Source organism: Hyperolius riggenbachi, chromosome 4 (genome assembly GCF_040937935.1).
Source record: "Hyperolius riggenbachi isolate aHypRig1 chromosome 4, aHypRig1.pri, whole genome shotgun sequence".
NCBI classification, from domain to species: Eukaryota; Metazoa; Chordata; class Amphibia; order Anura; family Hyperoliidae; genus Hyperolius; species Hyperolius riggenbachi.
Window position 1 is genome coordinate 449,294,671 of NC_090649.1, and position 21,282 is coordinate 449,315,952.

The 21,282-nt window shown below is 47.4% G+C and overlaps 1 protein-coding gene across 1 annotated transcript in view; it reads right to left on the minus strand.

The window, feature by feature from the left end:
* The window catches only part of KIF6 (kinesin family member 6), a 287,414-nt gene that overhangs the window by 49,228 nt on the left and 216,904 nt on the right, over positions 1–21,282 (minus strand). The window contains exon 16 of the mRNA XM_068232714.1: positions 13,031–13,081. Within this exon, the coding sequence (XP_068088815.1) occupies positions 13,031–13,081 (51 nt within the window). The remainder of the gene's footprint in view (positions 1–13,030; positions 13,082–21,282) is intronic.

Sequence of the window (21,282 nt, forward strand, 5' to 3'; positions counted from 1 at the left end):
ATACCAGCCGGAGTCTACAGAGAGAAGCATAGGAGGCCTACAAGCTCCACACACAGCACAACACACATGTATAGCAGAGATACCAGCCAGAGTCTACAGAGAGAAGCATAGGAGGCCTACAAGCTCCACACACATAGCACAACACACATGTATAGCAGAGATACCAGCCGGAGTCTACAGAGAGAAGCATAGGAGGTCTACAAGCTCCACACACAGCACAACACACACATGTATAGCAGAGATACCAGGCAGAGTCTACAGAGAGAAGCATAGGAGGCCTACAAGCTCCACACACAGCACAACACACACATGTATAGCAGAGATACCAGCCGGAGTCTACAGAGAGAAGCATAGGAGGCCTACAAGCTCCACACACAGCACAACACACACATGTATAGCAGAGATACCAGCCGGAGTCTACAGAGAGAAGCATAGGAGGCCTACAAGCTCCACACACAGCACAACACACATGTATAGCAGAGATACCAGCCGGAGTCTACAGAGAGAAGCATAGGAGGCCTACAAGCTCCACACACAGCACAACACACACATGTATAGCAGAGATACCAGCCGGAGTCTACAGAGAGAAGCATAGGAGGCCGACAAGCTCCACACACAGCACAACACACATGTATAGCAGAGATACCAGCCGGAGTCTACAGAGAGAAGCATAGGAGGCCGACAAGCTCCACACACAGCACAGCACACACATGTATAGCAGAGATACCAGCCGGAGTCTACAGAGAGAAGCATAGGAGGCCGACAAGCTCCACACACAGCACAACACACATGTATAGCAGAGATACCAGCCGGAGTCTACAGAGAGAAGCATAGGAGGCCTACAAGCTCCACACACAGCACAACACACACATGTACAGCAGAGATACCAGCCGGAGTCTACAGAGAGAAGCATAGGAGGCCTACAAGCTCCACACACAGCACAACACACACATGTACAGCAGAGATACCAGCCGGAGTCTACAGAGAGAAGCATAGGAGGCCTATAAGCTCCACACACAGCACAACACACATGTATAGCAGAGATACCAGCCGGAGTCTACAGAGAGAAGCATAGGAGGCCGACAAGCTCCACACACAGCACAGCACACACATGTATAGCAGAGATACCAGCCGGAGTCTACAGAGAGAAGCATAGGAGGCCGACAAGCTCCACACACAGCACAACACACACATGTACAGCAGAGATACCAGCCGGAGTCTACAGAGAGAAGCATAGGAGGCCTACAAGCTCCACATACAGCACAACACACACATGTATAGCAGAGATACCAGCCGGAGTCTACAGAGAGAAGCATAGGAGGCCGACAAGCTCCACACACAGCACAACACACACATGTATAGCAGAGATACCAGCCGGAGTCTACAGAGAGAAGCATAGGAGGCCGACAAGCTCCACACACAGCACAACACACACATGTATAGCAGAGATACCAGCCGGAGTCTACATAGAGAAGCATAGGAGGCCTACAAGCTCCACACACAGCACAACACACATGTATAGCAGAGATACCAGCCGGAGTCTACAGAGAGAAGCATAGGAGGCCTACAAGCTCCACACACAGCACAACACACACATGTATAGCAGAGATACCAGCCGGAGTCTACAGAGAGAAGCATAGGAGGCCTACAAGCTCCACACACAGCACAACACACACATGTATAGCAGAGATACCAGCCGGAGTCTACAGAGAGAAGCACAGGAGGCCGACAAGCTCCACACACAGCACAACACACATGTATAGCAGAGATACCAGCCGGAGTCTACAGAGAGAAGCATAGGAGGCCTACAAGCTCCACATACAGCACAACACACACATGTATAGCAGAGATACCAGCCGGAGTCTACAGAGAGAAGCACAGGAGGCCTACAAGCGCCACACACAGCACAACACACATGTATAGCAGAGATACCAGCCGGAGTCTACAGAGAGAAGCATAGGAGGCCGACAAGCTCCACACACAGCACAGCACACACATGTATAGCGGAGATACCAGCCGGAGTCTACAGAGAGAAGCATAGGAGGCCTACAAGCTCCACACACAGCACAGCACACACATGTATAGCAGAGATACCAGCCGGAGTCTACAGAGAGAAGCACAGGAGGCCTACAAGCGCCACACACAGCACAGCACACACATGTATAGCAGAGATACCAGCCGGAGTCTACAGAGAGAAGCATAGGAGGCCTACAAGCGCCACACACAGCACAACACACATGTATAGCAGAGATACCAGCCGGAGACTACAGAGAGAAGCATAGGAGGCCTACAAGCTCCACATACAGCACAACACACATGTATAGCGGAGATACCAGCCGGAGTCTACAGAGAGAAGCATAGGAGGCCGACAAGCTCCACACACAGCACAGCACACACATGTATAGCAGAGATACCAGCCGGAGTCTACAGAGAGAAGCATAGGAGGCCTACAAGCTCCACATACAGCACAACACACACATGTATAGCAGAGATACCAGCCAGAGTCTACAGAGAGAAGCATAGGAGGTTGACAAGCTCCACATACAGCACAACACACATGTATAGCAGAGATTCCAGCCGGAGTCTACAGAGAGAAGCATAGGAGGCCTACAAGCTCCACATACAGCACAACACACACATGTACAGCAGAGATACCAGCCGGAGTCTACAGAGAGAAGCATAGGAGGCCTACAAGCTCCACACACAGCACAACACACACATGTATAGCAGAGATACCAGCCGGAGTCTACAGAGAGAAGCATAGGAGGCCTACAAGCTCCACATACAGCACAACACACATGTATAGCAGAGATACCAGCCGGAGTCTACAGAGAGAAGCATAGGAGGCCTACAAGCGCCACACACAGCACAACACACACATGTATAGCAGAGATACCAGCCGGAGTCTACAGAGAGAAGCATAGGAGGCCGACAAGCTCCACACACAGCACAACACACATGTATAGCAGAGATACCAGCCGGAGTCTACAGAGAGAAGCATAGGAGGCCTACAAGCTCCACACACAGCACAACACACACATGTACAGCAGAGATACCAGCCGGAGTCTACAGAGAGAAGCATAGGAGGCCTACAAGCTCCACACACAGCACAACACACACATGTACAGCAGAGATACCAGCCGGAGTCTACAGAGAGAAGCATAGGAGGCCTATAAGCTCCACACACAGCACAACACACATGTATAGCAGAGATACCAGCCGGAGTCTACAGAGAGAAGCATAGGAGGCCGACAAGCTCCACACACAGCACAGCACACACATGTATAGCAGAGATACCAGCCGGAGTCTACAGAGAGAAGCATAGGAGGCCGACAAGCTCCACACACAGCACAACACACACATGTACAGCAGAGATACCAGCCGGAGTCTACAGAGAGAAGCATAGGAGGCCTACAAGCTCCACATACAGCACAACACACACATGTATAGCAGAGATACCAGCCGGAGTCTACAGAGAGAAGCATAGGAGGCCGACAAGCTCCACACACAGCACAACACACACATGTATAGCAGAGATACCAGCCGGAGTCTACAGAGAGAAGCATAGGAGGCCGACAAGCTCCACACACAGCACAACACACACATGTATAGCAGAGATACCAGCCGGAGTCTACATAGAGAAGCATAGGAGGCCTACAAGCTCCACACACAGCACAACACACATGTATAGCAGAGATACCAGCCGGAGTCTACAGAGAGAAGCATAGGAGGCCTACAAGCTCCACACACAGCACAACACACACATGTATAGCAGAGATACCAGCCGGAGTCTACAGAGAGAAGCATAGGAGGCCTACAAGCTCCACACACAGCACAACACACACATGTATAGCAGAGATACCAGCCGGAGTCTACAGAGAGAAGCACAGGAGGCCGACAAGCTCCACACACAGCACAACACACATGTATAGCAGAGATACCAGCCGGAGTCTACAGAGAGAAGCATAGGAGGCCTACAAGCTCCACACACAGCACAGCACACACATGTATAGCAGAGATACCAGCCGGAGTCTACAGAGAGAAGCACAGGAGGCCTACAAGCTCCACACACAGCACAGCACACACATGTATAGCAGAGATACCAGCCGGAGTCTACAGAGAGAAGCATAGGAGGCCTACAAGCGCCACACACAGCACAACACACATGTATAGCAGAGATACCAGCCGGAGTCTACAGAGAGAAGCATAGGAGGCCGACAAGCTCCACACACAGCACAGCACACACATGTATAGCGGAGATACCAGCCGGAGTCTACAGAGAGAAGCATAGGAGGCCTACAAGCTCCACACACAGCACAGCACACACATGTATAGCAGAGATACCAGCCGGAGTCTACAGAGAGAAGCACAGGAGGCCTACAAGCGCCACACACAGCACAACACACATGTATAGCAGAGATTCCAGCCAGAGCCTACAGAGAGAAGCATAGGAGGCCTACAAGCGCCACACACAGCACAACACACACATGTATAGCAGAGATACCAGCCGGAGACTACAGAGAGAAGCATAGGAGGCCTACAAGCTCCACACACAGCACAACACACACACGTATAGCAGAGATACCAGCCAGAGTCTACAGAGAGAAGCATAGGAGGCCTACAAGCTCCACACACAGCACAACACACACATGTATAGCAGAGATACCAGCCGGAGTCTACAGAGAGAAGCATAGGAGGCCGACAAGCTCCACACACAGCACAACACACACATGTATAGCAGAGATACCAGCCAGAGTCTACAGAGAGAAGCATAGGAGGCCTACAAGCTCCACACACACATGTATAGCAGAGATACCAGCCGGAGTCTACAGAGAGAAGCATAGGAGGCGGACAAGCTCCACACACAGCACAACACACACATGTATAGCAGAGATACCAGCCAGAGTCTACAGAGAGAAGCATAGGAGGCCTACAAGCTCCACACACAGCACAACACACACATGTATAGCAGAGATACCAGCCAGAGTCTACAGAGAGAAGCATAGGAGGCCTACAAGCGCCACACACAGCACAACACACACATGTATAGCAGAGATACCAGCCAGAGTCTACAGAGAGAAGCATAGGAGGTTGACAAGCTCCACATACAGCACAACACACACATGTATAGCAGAGATACCAGCCGGAGTCTACAGAGAGAAGCATAGGAGGCCGACAAGCTCCACACACAGCACAACACACACATGTATAGCAGAGATACCAGCCAGAGTCTACAGAGAGAAGCATAGGAGGCCTACAAGCTCCACACACAGCACAACACACACACGTATAGCAGAGATACCAGCCGGAGTCTACAGAGAGAAGCATAGGAGGCCTAGAAGCTCCACACACAGCACAACACACACATGTATAGCAGAGATACCAGCCAGAGTCTACAGAGAGAAGCATAGGAGGCCTACAAGCTCCACACACAGCACAACACACACACGTATAGCAGAGATACCAGCCGGAGTCTACAGAGAGAAGCATAGGAGGCCTAGAAGCTCCACACACAGCACAACACACACACGTATAGCAGAGATACCAGCCGGAGTCTACAGAGAGAAGCATAGGAGGCCTAGAAGCTCCACACACAGCACAACACACACATGTATAGCGGAGATACCAGCCGGAGTCTACAGAGAGAAGCATAGGAGGCCTACAAGCTCCACACACAGTACAACACACATGTATAGCGGAGATACCAGAGATGTATAATCTGCTCCATTCAGCTATAAAACAAACAAAAGTAATTACCATGACCCTTTCAGCTTTCCAGCACCATAACCTTATCTGCATTGCTTGCTCAGCCAGGTAAAAGTGTTCTGTCTTGTATTTATTTTTCAGGGCATCAAGCTAAATTCTGCATGCTGTTTGACTTACTTGATTGCATAGATAACAGAATTACCGGTAGTTTTTTAATCTTGCTGTATGGAAGAACATAAAGGGACTTGAGATATTTTTTTAGTAGTGCTAGTACTGCATGTACCTATGTATATTTTCTAATTTAAAGTAATTTTTAAACTGACACAGAAACGAGTGGTCATAAATTCAACTCCCGCCCATTTCTTGTGAATTCATCTTATTGCCATTTTAAGCCCCATCTACACCATACAATTTTTTGTCCGATTTGATCGATTCATTGATTCGATTCAATCCGACATGTCCGATGAGGTTACGATTCGATTCAATTTGTCATCGTTTTGCACCCAACAGAACACACACAAAAAAAAAAAAGATTGCAAAAAAAGTGTATATTTTAAAAATGCGCATGTATGAAATGTACACTTTGATCAGATTGAGTAAAATGCACTATACATTTATTTTTTTCCTATGTGACTGTTCTAAAAATCTGACAGGTTTTTTACTAGTCCATATCCTCATGGGGGATTCTCAAGGTTTTCTTTGTTTTCAAAATCACTTACTGAATGGCAGTAGCTCAGCCCAAAGGTCAAAATAGTGTGCAAGTGAGTAGAGAGGCCAGCAGTGGCGTAGCTAAGGAGCAGTGAGCCCCAATGCAAGTTTTACAATGGGCCCTCCCAAGCACTTTATACATAACAATTGATACGGCGCACCAAAAGTTTTACAATGGGCCCTCCCAAGCACTTTATACATAACAATTGATACGGCGCACCAAAACCTGCCAAGTGTCAGAGGTGCAAGAAGGAGAAGGGGAACAGTTTGTTAATGATTACCACTATTCAAACTATCTATAGAAGTGATTATGAACACAGGACCAATAGAGAGCTAATACTGCAGTTGAGGGAGGGCCCTCCTGGGCCCCACTGGCGCAGGGCCCCGATGCGGTCGCTACCTCTGCAACCCCTATAGCTATGCCCCTGGAGGCCAGCTACCATTATTGCATAGATCCTTTCAAGGGAATGCTTTGTAAAGAATAAAGGAAACTAGCCGACCCGCGTCGTAGCATACGCCGCATCTTCGATCTATCTAATAGAGTACGTGCCTCAACCTTGAAGCAAGAAGAATAAAGGTGGGTACACACATCAGATAAAAGTCTTTGGAAAATCAAAGATCACAGACCAATGTTACCCCCTTCCGTGTAGTATGAGAGCCATACTCTACACAGTCTATTCTATGCAGCTGAACTCCCCATCAGATAGAAGATCTGCACACAAAGATGCTGTACACCTGCAACAGATCAGTATCTGCAAAAGATCAGTACCTACAAAATACATTCACAGTCTATATCTGCAGATCTCATACACACCTTGTTTAACGGACAATCATCTGCAGATCAGATCAACCAGGATGGATCTTTGGATCTGCAGATGACTGTCTGATCTGCAGATGAATGTCCGTCAAACAAGGTGTGTATTATGCTGGGCATACATGGTACGTTTTGTACCGTGTAATCGAGCCGCTGGCTCGATTCCCGCTCGTCCCCGCGGGCGCCCGGATCGATTCCCGCTCGTCCCCGCGAGCGCTTTCTTATTTTCCACTCGCTTCTTCTTTTGTCCTGCCCGCCGGTATCGAGCGCAGAATCGATCCGGCGGGGTGTCGGACACGGCTCGATTACATGGTAGAAAACATACTGTGTATGCCCAGCATGAGATCTGCAGATATCATAGACTATGAATGCATTTTGCAGAAACTAATTTTTTGCAGGAACAGATTTTTGCAGATACTGATCTGTTGCATGTGTACAGCATCTTTGTGTGCAGCATCTTGCAAAAAATTTTATCTGATGGGGAGTTCAGCTCAATACAATAAATTGTGTAGGTATGGCTCTCATACTACATGGAAGGGGGTAACATTGGTCTGTGATCTTTCATTTTCCAAAGACTTTTATCTGACGTGTGTACCCACCTTTAGGCTTTCCATTAGAAAATGTATGCGTGCTCAAACACCAAGTTTAACTCTAGCAAGTCTGGCTTTCCAAATCTGGCCTAATTGGCTATTCATGAGGCAATGCTCATGCAAATATGCATTTGCTTTTGCATGCCAAACTATGCAGGGTCAAAAAACCAATACTGCAAAGCGGTCGCCCTGTGGGAATAAGTTCATGCTACATTAGCACTATCTAGGAGCGCCACGGGGAGGATTCCCAATGCCCCCCTTTTTATACAACCGGGGGGACCGCGGGGTCCCAGGCTCTCTCACTGCCTGGGAACCACAGCGGCACCCCGGAGGGGGAGGCTGGGTGGCGCAGCTGACCCCCCCCTCAAGCGTGGCCAGCGCCAGGGAGAGCCGTCTGCACCCACCTCCCAATATTAAAAACAGGCACTCACCTTAACGTCCATTGCGTTCTGCTACATGCGCATTAATTTTCTCATGGAAAGCATTTTTTGCAGTTTGTATCCTTTGGAGGCAGGTGGTGGATGGCTTGCTCCGGTGGTGTGAGCCCTGGAGTTAGTTGTCTGCGCTTGTCCTTCACCCCCCCCCCCCCCCCGGAGTGTTGTATGTGAGCCAGCCCTGAGCTCTAAAGCTCGGGGTGCCCCATGCTTCACTCCTTTCTCATGTGGTGCCCCCAAGTTAATGCGCATGTAGCAGAACGCAATGGACGTTAAGGTAAGTGCCTGTTTTTAATATTGGGAGGTGGGTGCGGACGGCTCTCCCCGGTGCTGGCCATGCTTGGGGGGGGGGCGCCTGTGCCACCTAGCCTCCCCCTCCGGGATGCTGTTGTGGTTCCCAGGCAGTGAGAGAGCCTGGGACCCCGCAGTCCCCCCGGTTGTATAAAAAGGGGGCATTGGGAATCCTCCCTGTGGCGCTCCTGGATAGTGCTAATGTAGCATTTAGCAGTGTTGCTTGTGAATTTTCACCTAAGTCATTTTCGCATCGAAAATCCCGTTTTCGTTTTTGGCGAATTTTCACGAAAATCTTCAGAAATATGTGCGTTTTCGAAAATTCATTGTATGCAGATGCTTATGCCCTTATGCGGAAAAATGTCCACAATAATCCGCATGGAAATTCAGTCTATGCGGACGTTTATACGGAAAATTGTCCGCAATAATGCGCAAGAAACTTCTCTGAATGTGGACGCTAATGCCCTTATGCGGAAAATGTCCGCAATAATACGCAAGTAACGCGGAAATGACTGGCATTAGGTGAAAATAAACGTGGAAAAATTAGATGGAAAATTTGGCTGTCAAAACGAAATTAGGCGAAAATTCGGTAAAAATTTGTCGAAACAAATTTTTGCATTTTCGCTCATCACTGGCATGCAGCAGGGCGACCGCTTTATTGGTTTTTTGACCCTGCATAGTTTGGCATGCAAAAGCAAATTTGCATGAGCATTGCCTCATGAATAGCCAATTAGGCCAGATTTGCAAAGCCAGACTTGCTAGGGTAGGCCTCTTTGCCATGGACAGTTGATAGGCAGTAAAATGCCTCTCAAACTCTTACAACTGCTCACTACTGCCTGGTAACAGCTTGCTGCTGCCTGGTAACTGTTTACTGCTGCCTGGTAACTGTTTACTGCTGCCTGGTAACTGTTTACTGCTGCCTGGTAACTGTTTACTGCTGCCTGGTAACTGCTTACTGCTGCCTGGTAACTGCTTACTGCTGCCTGGTAACTGCTTGCTGAGCACACAGCTCAACAGTCCGTGGAAAAGAAGCCTTAGGCCACATACACACATCAGACTATAGTCTTTGGAAAATGAAAGATCACAGACCAATCTTACCACCCTTCATGTAGTATGAGAGCCATACCTTCACAGTCTATTCTATGGAGCTGAACTCCCCATCAGAAAAAAATCTTTGCAAGATGCTGCACACACAGATGCTGTACAGACACAAAAGATCAGTATCTGCAAAAGATCTGTTCCTGCCAAAAATCCATTCCTGCAAATTGCAATGATAGTCTATGAGATCTGCAGATCATCATACACACATGATTTAACTGACATTCATCTGCAGATCAAGCAATCATCTGCAGATCTGAAAATCCATCCTGGTGGATCTGATCTGCAGATGAATGTCAGTTAAATCATGTGTGTATGATGATCTGCAGATCTCATAGACTATCATTGCAATTTACAGGAATGGATTTTTTGCAAGAACAGATCTTTTGCAGATACTGATCTTTTGTGTCTGTACAGCATCTTTTTGTGCAGCATCTTGCAAAGATTTTTTTCTGATGTGGAGTTCAGCTCCATAGAAAAGAATGTGTAGAGTATGGCTCTCATACTACATGAAGGGTGGTAAGATTGGTCTGTGATCTTTCATTTTCAAAAGACTATGGTCTGATGTGTGTATGTGGCCTTAAACTTGGTGTTTGAGCACGCATAAATGCTCATGCAAAGCACTTCTTCTTGCTTGAAGGTTGAGGCACGCCCTGGGGGCAGGGCGCAACTTCTTCTTCTTGCTCGAAGGTTGAGGCACTTACTCTATTATATATATAGATACTGAGAGTCCCACATGAATAAATGGACAAGTCCCAAACCTGTCACAGAGCCGCCATATTTTACTGCATACTGCAAGTGACAGCAGCATAAGAAAAAAGACATTTAGGTACTTATCCGTTAGCCGGGCGCATCCGGCAGGTGGCGCTAATTACTATTCCACCTCCAGGCCGACATGGATAGTAGGGAAAGATGTAACTCTGGTGGAGTTTTGTCGCCACCTAGAGGATGCGCCCGGCTAACGGATAAGTACCGACATTTATAGTGCATTTTACCCAGTGACAAATGTATATGTCTGTATTGTAAATTGTAGAACTTTCCGCAATAATTGTCTTTTAAGCTATGCACCTGTGGCAGACATTTGTAGCAGAGGGGAGGATGAGGCAAAGGCTTTGGCCTAAGATTTGCCAAGACAGCAGAATCCTGAAGAGGAAGCTAGACGTCACCCAACATGATCACAGACTATTTTTCTTTGGGTGTGGTTTCTGTAAGGCCTTGTGGTTATTCACAAATGGCTGTCTGCAGCAGCTGGTGAAGGTTATGTATGCTGGTGCCATATGTGCTGTTCTATGGAGAGTACAGTAGAGGGGTAAAAGGCAGGAGGCTCCCCACTGTGGACTAGAACAAAGCAAAACACTTGGACCTATATCACTGCAATTCATGCTAGTTGTGCTGAGCACAGAACAGAGAGGAGGCCTATACACAGATGTGATACTGTCAGCCAAAGCAATCATAAATCATTGCCTTTGTCTGATAAAAGTCCTATGTCTGATGAGGATGAGGAGTTTGCAGGGAATCCATACAGTATGATTCACTTCAAGAGGGAGAAAAAGGTGTGTGTATGGCACATCCCATCAATTGGAAACCTCAAAGAGCAACAAAGTGTAATCACATAGCAAAACAATCTTTCCAGCGTCCTCAGTTATATGCTTGCTGTTAGATTGCCCAATTCTGCCACTCAGACGTGTGCACAGCTCATCAAAGAAGAAACTCACATCAATATCTGATTCCAAGAAGAAAGCAAAGAGCATGCACCTTCCGTCTAAATAGTGCTGTTTAATGGCAGTGAAGACAACCTTTAAATTCTTGCAGGCATTTCATATCGATACAGTATGGCATAAAGTATGCTTGTCAGACATCTCTTACGTGACCGGCAAAGAAACCTTCGGTGGCTGGTGCTGGAGGTGGGTGCCCGGCTAAGAGTGGGGAGGCGACGGCCGTTTCGCGTCTATGCGACGCTTGGTCACGCGTTCCACTGTGAACAGCGGAAGCAACCGTCCCGGCCTATAGCGGGAAGAAAATCCCGCCCCTTCCGGTGACGTCACTTCCTAGTGACGATGTGTGGAGCGCAAATGTTCGGTGGCACGCAGTATGGCGGAAGTTATCCGTATATTGAGCCAACGGACAGGGAACCAGTTAAATTTTACAAAATTGTAAATAAAACCCACACCATGCTGCCACTGCAGGTGCAAAAATTTCCAGACACAGAAAAATTATTATTTAAAACTGCGTCATATACGTGGCACCACACAGTGAACAAGGCAGCATCGATGTATGGCACAAAACTGCAAGCCAACAGAGCCCATGCGCTCAGCACACTGTGCAAACTGTGTTTTTAAAGTGACAGTGCAGGTTAAAAACAGTTTGCTGGGAAAAGAGCTACTTGGTCAAACTGCTAGTGGACAAGCAATGGGCTAGCCTAAGGGCATCTGGATAGTTAGGGTCAGGTCTATAGGGAAAGGGGGAGTCTATGCACACTAACAGGGTAACCCCACGACATATATTATGGCCATAATATATGTCGTGGGGTTACCCTGTTAGTGTGCATAGACTGGGTATTAATAAATTATACCCCATTGTATCAATCCACCTCCTCCCCCTTTCCCTATAGACCTGACCCTAACTATCCAGATGCCCTTAGGCTAGCCCATTGCTTGTCCACTAGCAGTTTGACCAAGTAGCTCTTTTCCCAGCAAACTGTTTTTAACCTGCACTGTCACTTTAAAAACACAGTTTGCACAGTGTGCTGAGCGCATGGGCTCTGTTGGCTTGCAGTTTTGTGCCATACATCGATGCTGCCTTGTTCACTGTGTGGTGCCACGTATATGACGCAGTTTTAAATAATAATTTTTCTGTGTCTGGAAATTTTTGCACCTGCAGTGGCAGCATGGTGTGGGTTTTATTTACAATTTTGTAAAATTTAACTGGTTCCCTGTCCGTTGGCTCAATATACGGATAACTTCCGCCATACTGCGTGCCACCGAACATTTGCGCTCCACACATCGTCACTAGGAAGTGACGTCACCGGAAGGGGCGGGATTTTCTTCCCGCTATAGGCCGGGACGGTTGCTTCCGCTGTTCACAGTGGAACGCGTGACCAAGCGTCGCATAGACGCGAAACGGCCGTCGCCTCCCCACTCTTAGCCGGGCACCCACCTCCAGCACCAGCCACCGAAGGTTTCTTTGCCGGTCACGTAAGAGATGTCTGACAAGCATACTTTATGCCATACTGTATCGATATGAAATGCCTACAAGAATTTAAAGGTTGTCTTCACTGCCATTAAACAGCACTATTTAGACGGAAGGTGCATGGTCTTTGCTTTCTTCTTGGAATCAGAAATCCATACAGTATACCTATAGAAGATATCATGATTCGTCCTCATACTCACCCTGCGCCGCCCTCTGCATCCGCCTCTTCTCCACCTCTCCCTTCAGCTGGTCTGCAGGAGACACACATAGGAAGCTGTTACTGGCATGACATCTGACATTGAAAGCAGCCATATTTATCAATTGCTTAAAGGACACCTGAAGTGAGAGGTATATGGAGGCTGCCATATTTACTTCCTATTAAATAATATTAGTTGCCTGGCTGTCCTGCTGATCGTTCTAACATCAGTAGTGTCTGAATCACACACCTGAAACAAGCATGCAGCCAATCCAGTCAGACTTCAGTCAGAGCACCTCATCTGCATGCTCGTTTAGTGTCTATGGCTAAGAGTATTAAGGTGGCCCAAACATCTGTCGACCATCCGATTCGATAATTTTATTGAAACAGATAAAAACCAGGGCAGCAACAAGCATGCATGATCGATGATTCGACTGGTTTTGGGTCTAAAATTGGATGAATATATTGATCGAACATGCTGGGAAATCTCAGGCCTATCGAGTGCGCAGCACTAACGATGTGCTATATCATGATGGAAACCCTGGCAGCTGTCCTCCCAAATGTAAGGGTGCCTGTGAAATCTCACCTGCTCCAGCTGCAGCAATGGCGGCTCCCTGTCTCGTTAGTTGGTTCTCCACCGTCAGGTGCATATGATGTTACACATCCACCATGTGCTATATGCTACTACCATGTGGGGCGTGAATGAGGAAGTGAGTTGGAAAACGTGTAAAAACGCATGATAAAAACCCCATAGACTTGTGCGCGCTTTAGTGTGTAATTGAAGAGAAATCAAGGGCCCAATATGGTGTAGTATGTCAAGACAGATTGAATAATCGAGACAGTGAGATGGTAATACTCACAAACATGGGTTACCGCTCAGGTAAGCACTCAATAGACAGGTGAGGAGATTAGACCTGTCCTCACTCAGGATTAAGAAGTCGCTCTCTGTAGATAGGAGAAAAAGGGTAGATCACCCCTCCACCAGGGGTGGACTTGAATATACTGGTAGGTGAACAGAGGCGCCAGTAGAATAAAAGTACATAACATTTTTAAAAATTGCTGGAAGTGGTGGCCTTGCCTCCGTTAAAGCAGACATCAAGGACTGTGATTAACAGCCTTCCCGGTCCAATTCCCGTGGCAAGGGGGCAGCACAGCACTTTAAAAAAAAAAAAATTAAATCATGTAGCGAGCCCTGGGATAACCGGCAAGGAGGTTAAATAAATAAATACTCATTTATTGAAGATACCCCAAGGATGTCTGACAGAGGCGCTCTGCTTGCTATGACAGAATTGCTGTTGTTTATCCTCTGTTTATTGCCTGAAGAGGTGGGCTGTGCCCGTGAAACGCGTTGCATCCTTGGGGTATCTTCAATAAATGTGTATTTATTTATTTAATCACAGTCCTTGGTGTCTGCTTTAACGGAGGCAATTCCACCACTTCCTCCCAGCAATTTTTAAAAATTTTATGTACTTTTATTCTACTGGCGCCTCTGTTCACCTACCAGCGCTTTAGTGTGTGTTTCAGTGGGTTGCAGTGCGCTTTTTTAAAGCATGTTTTGCTTACTGCAGCAGTAGCAGTTGTCAATAAAGCTTTGTTTTCATATGTAAATGTATTTTTTTTCCAAATAGGGGTAAAAAACCGCATTCACTTGCATTGATGTGCGCTTTACAGTTCAACGCACAGAAATGCATGCAACATTACGTTTTTGGAACGCAGCGCATAGATGTGAACCTGACACATTTAATTACATGGGAAAATCAATACCTTGCAGAACGCACAGGGCAATGCGCTGTAAAAATCGCAACAGAAACATACCTAGTGTGAATGAGGCCTAACATGCGAGGGGACAGAGGCCAGACAGCGTAGGCAGCTTCACAAGGCCAATTGCAGAGAGATTTCATGCAGAAATCGATTGGGAATCGGCCTGTGGTGTATGGGCAGCCGACAGATCAATCACTGAGAGATCTGCCTCTTGGTTGATCTGCCCATACATCACCTGATGTGTGGACACCTTTAAAGGTAGAGGATCAGCAGGACAGCGAGGTAACTGGAACAGCCTCCATATCCCTCTCACTTCAGAAATCCTTTCAAGCCCAACCTAAACTCTCAATTCAAATAGCAATCATGATAAACTGAATATAAACAACAAATAGAAACAAAGTGCTGGAGAAAATACCAGTTTCATTGATCTAATGTGCTTGTCACTGGGTACAGCTTGCTTCCTTTCCCCTCTGAATGCAGCTGGTGGGCGGGGAAATCAAGTGTGACCATGTGACGCCCAACGTAGCTAGAATAATAGGCGTTTGACTGCATTTTCCAGTATCCCTGAATTACAGTGAAAAGGATAGGTGTACACGAGGAGGTGGGACTTGTAGCTTACAGGAAGTAGATGTGAGCAATTGCAGGACCCTATATCAGGCACTGAATGTCTTAATCCTGCAGGGTGGGTACACAGCTGCACAGGGGTTTTTAAAGTTCATCCCCAAAGATGATCCTTAGAATTCACATTAATCAATGTGACTGCTTTCAGAATTTGGCATGTTCAGTTTTTGATTTAAATGGGCTAGCTATATTTCTCACTTACAATTCCACTTATCTCAGTATCGTTGTGACATGAAAACAAACAGTGCAGCATATTTTATCAGCAGTTAGTGACTTTGTGATGTGCTGCCCTGTATTCCAGCAGTTTCATCATTACTGTAAGGGCCCGTTTCCACTGTTGCGACGCGATTTCGCCGGCATCCCGACGCTTGTAAAAACGCACGCGGATGCGTTTCCGCATGCGGTTTTACCCGCGATTCCGCGTGCTATTTCGCATGGCAGGGTGCCATGCGAAATTAACCATGACTCTGCCAAGGCAAAATAACATTGAAAAAGGTGCGAAATCGCACGCGAATCGCGGGTAAAAACGCATGTAAAAAACGCATGCGTTTTTCCTATTAAATACATTAGCGGCGATTCACATGGAATCCCGACGCAGGCGAATTCTGTGGGTCCCGTCGTGCAGATTTGGCCCGCCGCCAAATCGCTCCCGCACGCCGCACATATGGAAACAGCCCCGGCCACTTCAATGTACCAAGCGAATCCGCATGTCGGCGCCGCATGCGGATTCGCTATGGTGGAAACGAGCCCTTAGGCCTTGTTCCCATTGTGTTCCGTTCACATGGCCGTCCGCTTTGGTTTTTTGACACTTTTTTTTTTTTAAGCGCTTTTGCAGAGCTATTGCATTTTTTCACTTCCTGACGTCAGTCAGAAAGTGAACTCTTTGATCTGGAAAAGAATAAATACAATGTATTTATTCTTAAAAACGCTCACGCAATTGCTGCACAGAGCGATTTTGTAAGCGTTTTGCGTTTTCCTATACCTTCTGAGCGGAACGGAAACAAACCGCTCAGATGTTAACTTTCTCATAGAGAATCATTGCACAAGCGCTTTCAGGGCGATTCTGAAAATCGCCAGTGCTTAAAAAATGTCAAAAACACCCCTAGTGTGAATGCGCCCTTAGTGCTGGAGAGATTTGTGCAGGTCATTGGTCAGCAGAACTACCACACAGAGGAGAAAACAATCAGCAGGACAGCCAGGCAACTGGTATTGCTTAACCCTCCTGGCGGTATGAAAAATTCCGCCAGGAGGCAGCGCGGCAGTTTTTTTTTTTGTTTAATCATGTAGCGAGCCCAGGGCTCGCTACATGATAGCCGCTGCTCAGCGGCATCCCCCCGCCCGCTTCGATCGCCTTCGGCGATCTCCGATCAGGAAATCCCGTTCAAAGAACGGGATTTCCTGGAGGGCTTCCCCGTCGCCATGGCGACGGGGCGGGATGACGTCACCGACGTCGTGACGTCATTGGGAGTCCCGATCCACCCCTCGCCGCTGCCTGGCACTGATTGGCCAGGCAGTGCTCGGGGTCTGGGGGGGGCGCGCACCGCAACGGATAGCGGCGATCGGGCGCGGGGCGGCGGCGATCGGTGTGCTGGCGCAGCTAGCACATTGCTAGCTGCGTCCAGCAAAAAAAAAATTAAGAAAATCCGCCCAGCAGGGCCGGAGAAAACCTCCTGCGCGGCTTACCCCGAACTACGTACGGGGTTACCGCCAGGAAAGTTAAAGAGAGTCTGAAGCCAAATTAAATACTTTTCTTTACCTGCTAATTATCTTAAGCAATATGAGCAGTGCTGAAATGCTGCATTCCCATGGCAGAACAAGGTCTTTATATACCCCCCAAATCCTGGGGCAAAATTCCACAGATTTCCAGGTCGTGGATTTTGCTGCCCACCCTGGGGCAGAGTTTTGTGCTGTAGCTCTGCCTCTACTGGAGTCAATCTCTGTGGATCTCCGCCTCTCCCCACCCCTCTCAGTGAAAGAAGACTGAGAGGGGCAGGGAGAGGTGGCGATCTGCGGAGATTGACTCCAGTAGAGGCAGAGCTACCACGCAAAGCTCTGCCTCTACCAGGAAGTGCTCCCGATTTTTTCCCTGGGGATTTGGGGGGTATAAAGACCTCGTTCTGCTGCGGGAATGCGGCATTTCAGCACTGCTCATATTGCTTTAGATAAGTAGCAGGTAAAAATAAGTATTTAATTTGGCTTCAGACTATCTTGAAAAAGAAATAAATATGGCAGCCTCCATGTCCCTCTCACTTCAGTAGTCCTTTAACACCACTCTCGGTTAGCCAAGCATCAACCTAACTGGAAAAACCGCACGATAGCTGTAATTCCTGTGATGATGTCACTTTTGGACACGAAAATCCCACGTGTCAAAACGCATCAATTCTGCAAGCCGTGAGCGATAAAGATGTTGGCGTGGAGATACAATACAAGCGCGGTAACAGCTTCTGGCGTTCCACAACCTGCCATACGCCATCGTCACTCTCTACGTCCATCCTTCTTATTCCAACCATCTAAACATCACCTGTGTGTGACCCAAATCCCCACCTGGGGAGACGGCTCTAAGCGTCCAATGATCGCGCTGGACCGCCGCCACGCCGTAACATTCTCTGCAGCACATCTCCATATGTCAGACTCACAACAGCCCCGGCGCAGCCAGAGGATCCGTCTTCCAGCAGGCAGGTTTTATTAGCCGGATTAAGCTATGATACAGGCCACTTGGTTCTGTGCTGAGTACACTTAAATCATCTTCTGATGTGGAATAAAACTTTGCGGTACCTTCTCCCCGATGCCTCGTCTATGGAATGTGTTACAGGCTGATTAATAGCATATCGCAGATACAAAAGTACAGAAATAGATTGCTCACTGCAGGTGGGGGGGCGGGGGGTTAAAGGGGCCAAACATCATGCAACTTAGCAACCGATCGACCATCCGATTCAATTATTATAATTGAATCCGATGAAAATTGGAGCCGCCAAGTGTATGCCCGATTGATGATGCAACCAATTTCAGGGCAAAATTGGTTGAATAAATTGGTCGGATATGCTGCAAGATGTAGGGACTACTTGTTCGATTGGGTGCGCAGTGACGGCGAGCGATGATTGCTGTATCCCATCGTTGCATTCTAATCGTTCCAATATTGTTCGTCTGGTAATTATCGTTCCTTGTCAATGATCGTTATTTCAAGTGTGTACGTATCATTAGTCTAGGCTGTTTAGCTATGCAGAATTCTCTGCCCAGAGCATTCTGGGAGACCAGGCATTACATTATTTTCACTGGTTTCAGAATTCTCAGAAACAAACATTCCGCAGAGTCCACCTGACAGGACTAATTAACACCTGTGATAAATGATATGCAAACACAGTACCTGCAGAGAGATAGAGACGCCTGTTACCAAACACGTGGCTGGCTGTATTATGTGAAGTGAGAGTATGCAATTTTACACGCTTTTCCGTTTTTTTATATGAAATTATTCTGGTTTCTCAGCCTCGTGGCTTTATGTGTTTCTTGTAATGTGCTGATCCTGAGAGCCCTTTCACACCGAGGCGGTGCGGTATTTTTACTGCTATAGCACACAAAAAGAACGCTGTACACCTTACTTACACCCAACTTACTTGTTTTTTTGGACACACGCACGTGAACAAGCGCCAGACGGCGTGAAACGGCTGTAGTGCCGTCCACCTATCCCCTGGTCACCTCTTCCACGCTCACCCCAGCACCCCCATCGATCCAGGTTTGACAAATCTTTTTTTCTATGTCATTCATGCTGGCTGTTGGCTGAAGGATGGAATAAAAACATGCAAGAGTAAGGTGCACAGCGTTCTTTCTGTGTGCTATATGTCTAAGTTTGTGCTCTGCACTGTCTAAAAGCTTGCTGCACTTCTCTCTGCTTGGACTGTGAGCTAACTACCAGGTGCCAATGCATGGGGGAAGCTTGTTGCAGATTCATTGGAGCTAGTCCCACCCCCTACCTAACCAGCTGTGTGCCAAGTGATTTTTTCTACTAAAGTGTACTAGGTATTTTTACTGCACCCCACCGCTGTGCAATTAAAAAGTCTACGGAGACTTTCATATTGTGACGTTACGGCGCGACATGACGGAAGTGGCGTTTTCGCCTCATCCCCAACGCAGGTCAAGAAGTGCATTACCGCGCATCTTCTGCGTAGTGTTGCGGTGATCTGCGTCGGTAAGTAAGCAACTGTGGTTTCCCATGATGCATCACTACTGAATATGCAAATCCTCTCTCCAGAACCACTCCATCCTCTGTTAGTATCTATGAAACACAACCAGATTAAAATCTGCAAAGAACACCGTTCACCGAAATGCTTCAATAGCAAATCCAGAGTCAATTATTTTGTTCTCAGTAACAGCGGAGGGTCTCTTTAAACAGCCACCCCACAGATTAACGCTAATACACCGTTTTCCATGGCAGAGCAGCGAGCGGCGTCTTGGCACGTGCGGCGACTTTGGCAGAGGCGTTTCTGAGGAGGAATAGCGACCCGTCAAACCAGCCATCAATCAGCAATTCAAGACGGCAAAGCGGCAGAAATACATTTGTGAAAATATTGTTTTACTATAAAATTTCAACTCAGAGAAGTACTGAAGCAGAAAAGCAAACAGTGATAGAGAATTAATAATGAGGGCTGCCAAAGGCACATTTCTCTGAGTAAGAGGGATGGAGGAGGACGAAGGGGAAGTTATAGAGGGAAAAACGTCCGCCAGGCTTGTAGATAATGTTGCGTTACGCTACGATTATCACTGTGGCGAGGTGTGGGGTCAAAGCACCAGCTATAACTGAGCAAATGGGTCACTTAAGGCTAAATGGGGCTGTTATATATACTGTACAAAAAAGTAACCAATCAGGGCCTTAGCGGTCACTGCAGCGGCCAATCAGTTGTCCGTTTATCTTCGCCTGCTCAGCCCCTGTAGGAATGGGCAGTCAAAAGAGAAAGGGAAACTCACATACCTGATTCGGACGCAGGTTTGGCTCTCCTTTTCCACCAATGAGCAGCGCTGTAATGCCAACATCATCCTCCAGGTCCTGTTCACATGATATGACATGTCATCACTACAGAGCCGATCTCATTTTTCACCACTGAGCGGCACTGTAATAATGGTGACATCCTCCTTCAGGTCCCTATCACATGTCAAATCATGCGAAGGGGACCTAGAGGATGATGTTGGCATTACAGCGCCGCTCAGTGGTGGAAGAGAGACACTACAAAGCCATACAGCACAGTCCACCGCATACGGCCATACAGCACAGTCCACAGCATACGGTCATACAGCACAGTCCACAACACAAGGCTATATGTTACACTACAAAGCGCACAGCCATACAGCACAGTCCACAGCGCACAGCTATACAACATACATTCCTGCGGCACAGCAGACAGCTACACAGCACAGTCTACAGCACAAAGCTGTACGGCACAGCCCACAGCACACAACCATACAGCACAACACATAGCTTTATAGCACAGTCTACAGCACACAGCTACACAGCTCATTTCACAGCTATACAGCAGTCCACAACACACAGCTACGCAGCACAGTCCACAACACAAAGCTGTACAGCCATAGCTCCCAACTGACCCTCTTTGGAAACCCTGTCCCTCTTTTGTCCTCATTTGTCCCTCTTTCAGGACTTTGTCCCTCTTTCTATGTATATATATATATATATATTTCTCTACTAAAATATGTTTTTGATTGACTTTAAACTTTATTCCCATCCTTTAAATGTATATATTACTAATTTTAGAATGTTAATATGAAGGAAAAGGAACCAGGATGGAAAGGCCCAGTGTGGTTTGCATTATAAAACAACATTTTTTTCTTATGAAATCTTTATGGTATGTGTGATTAGGGGTGTGACTG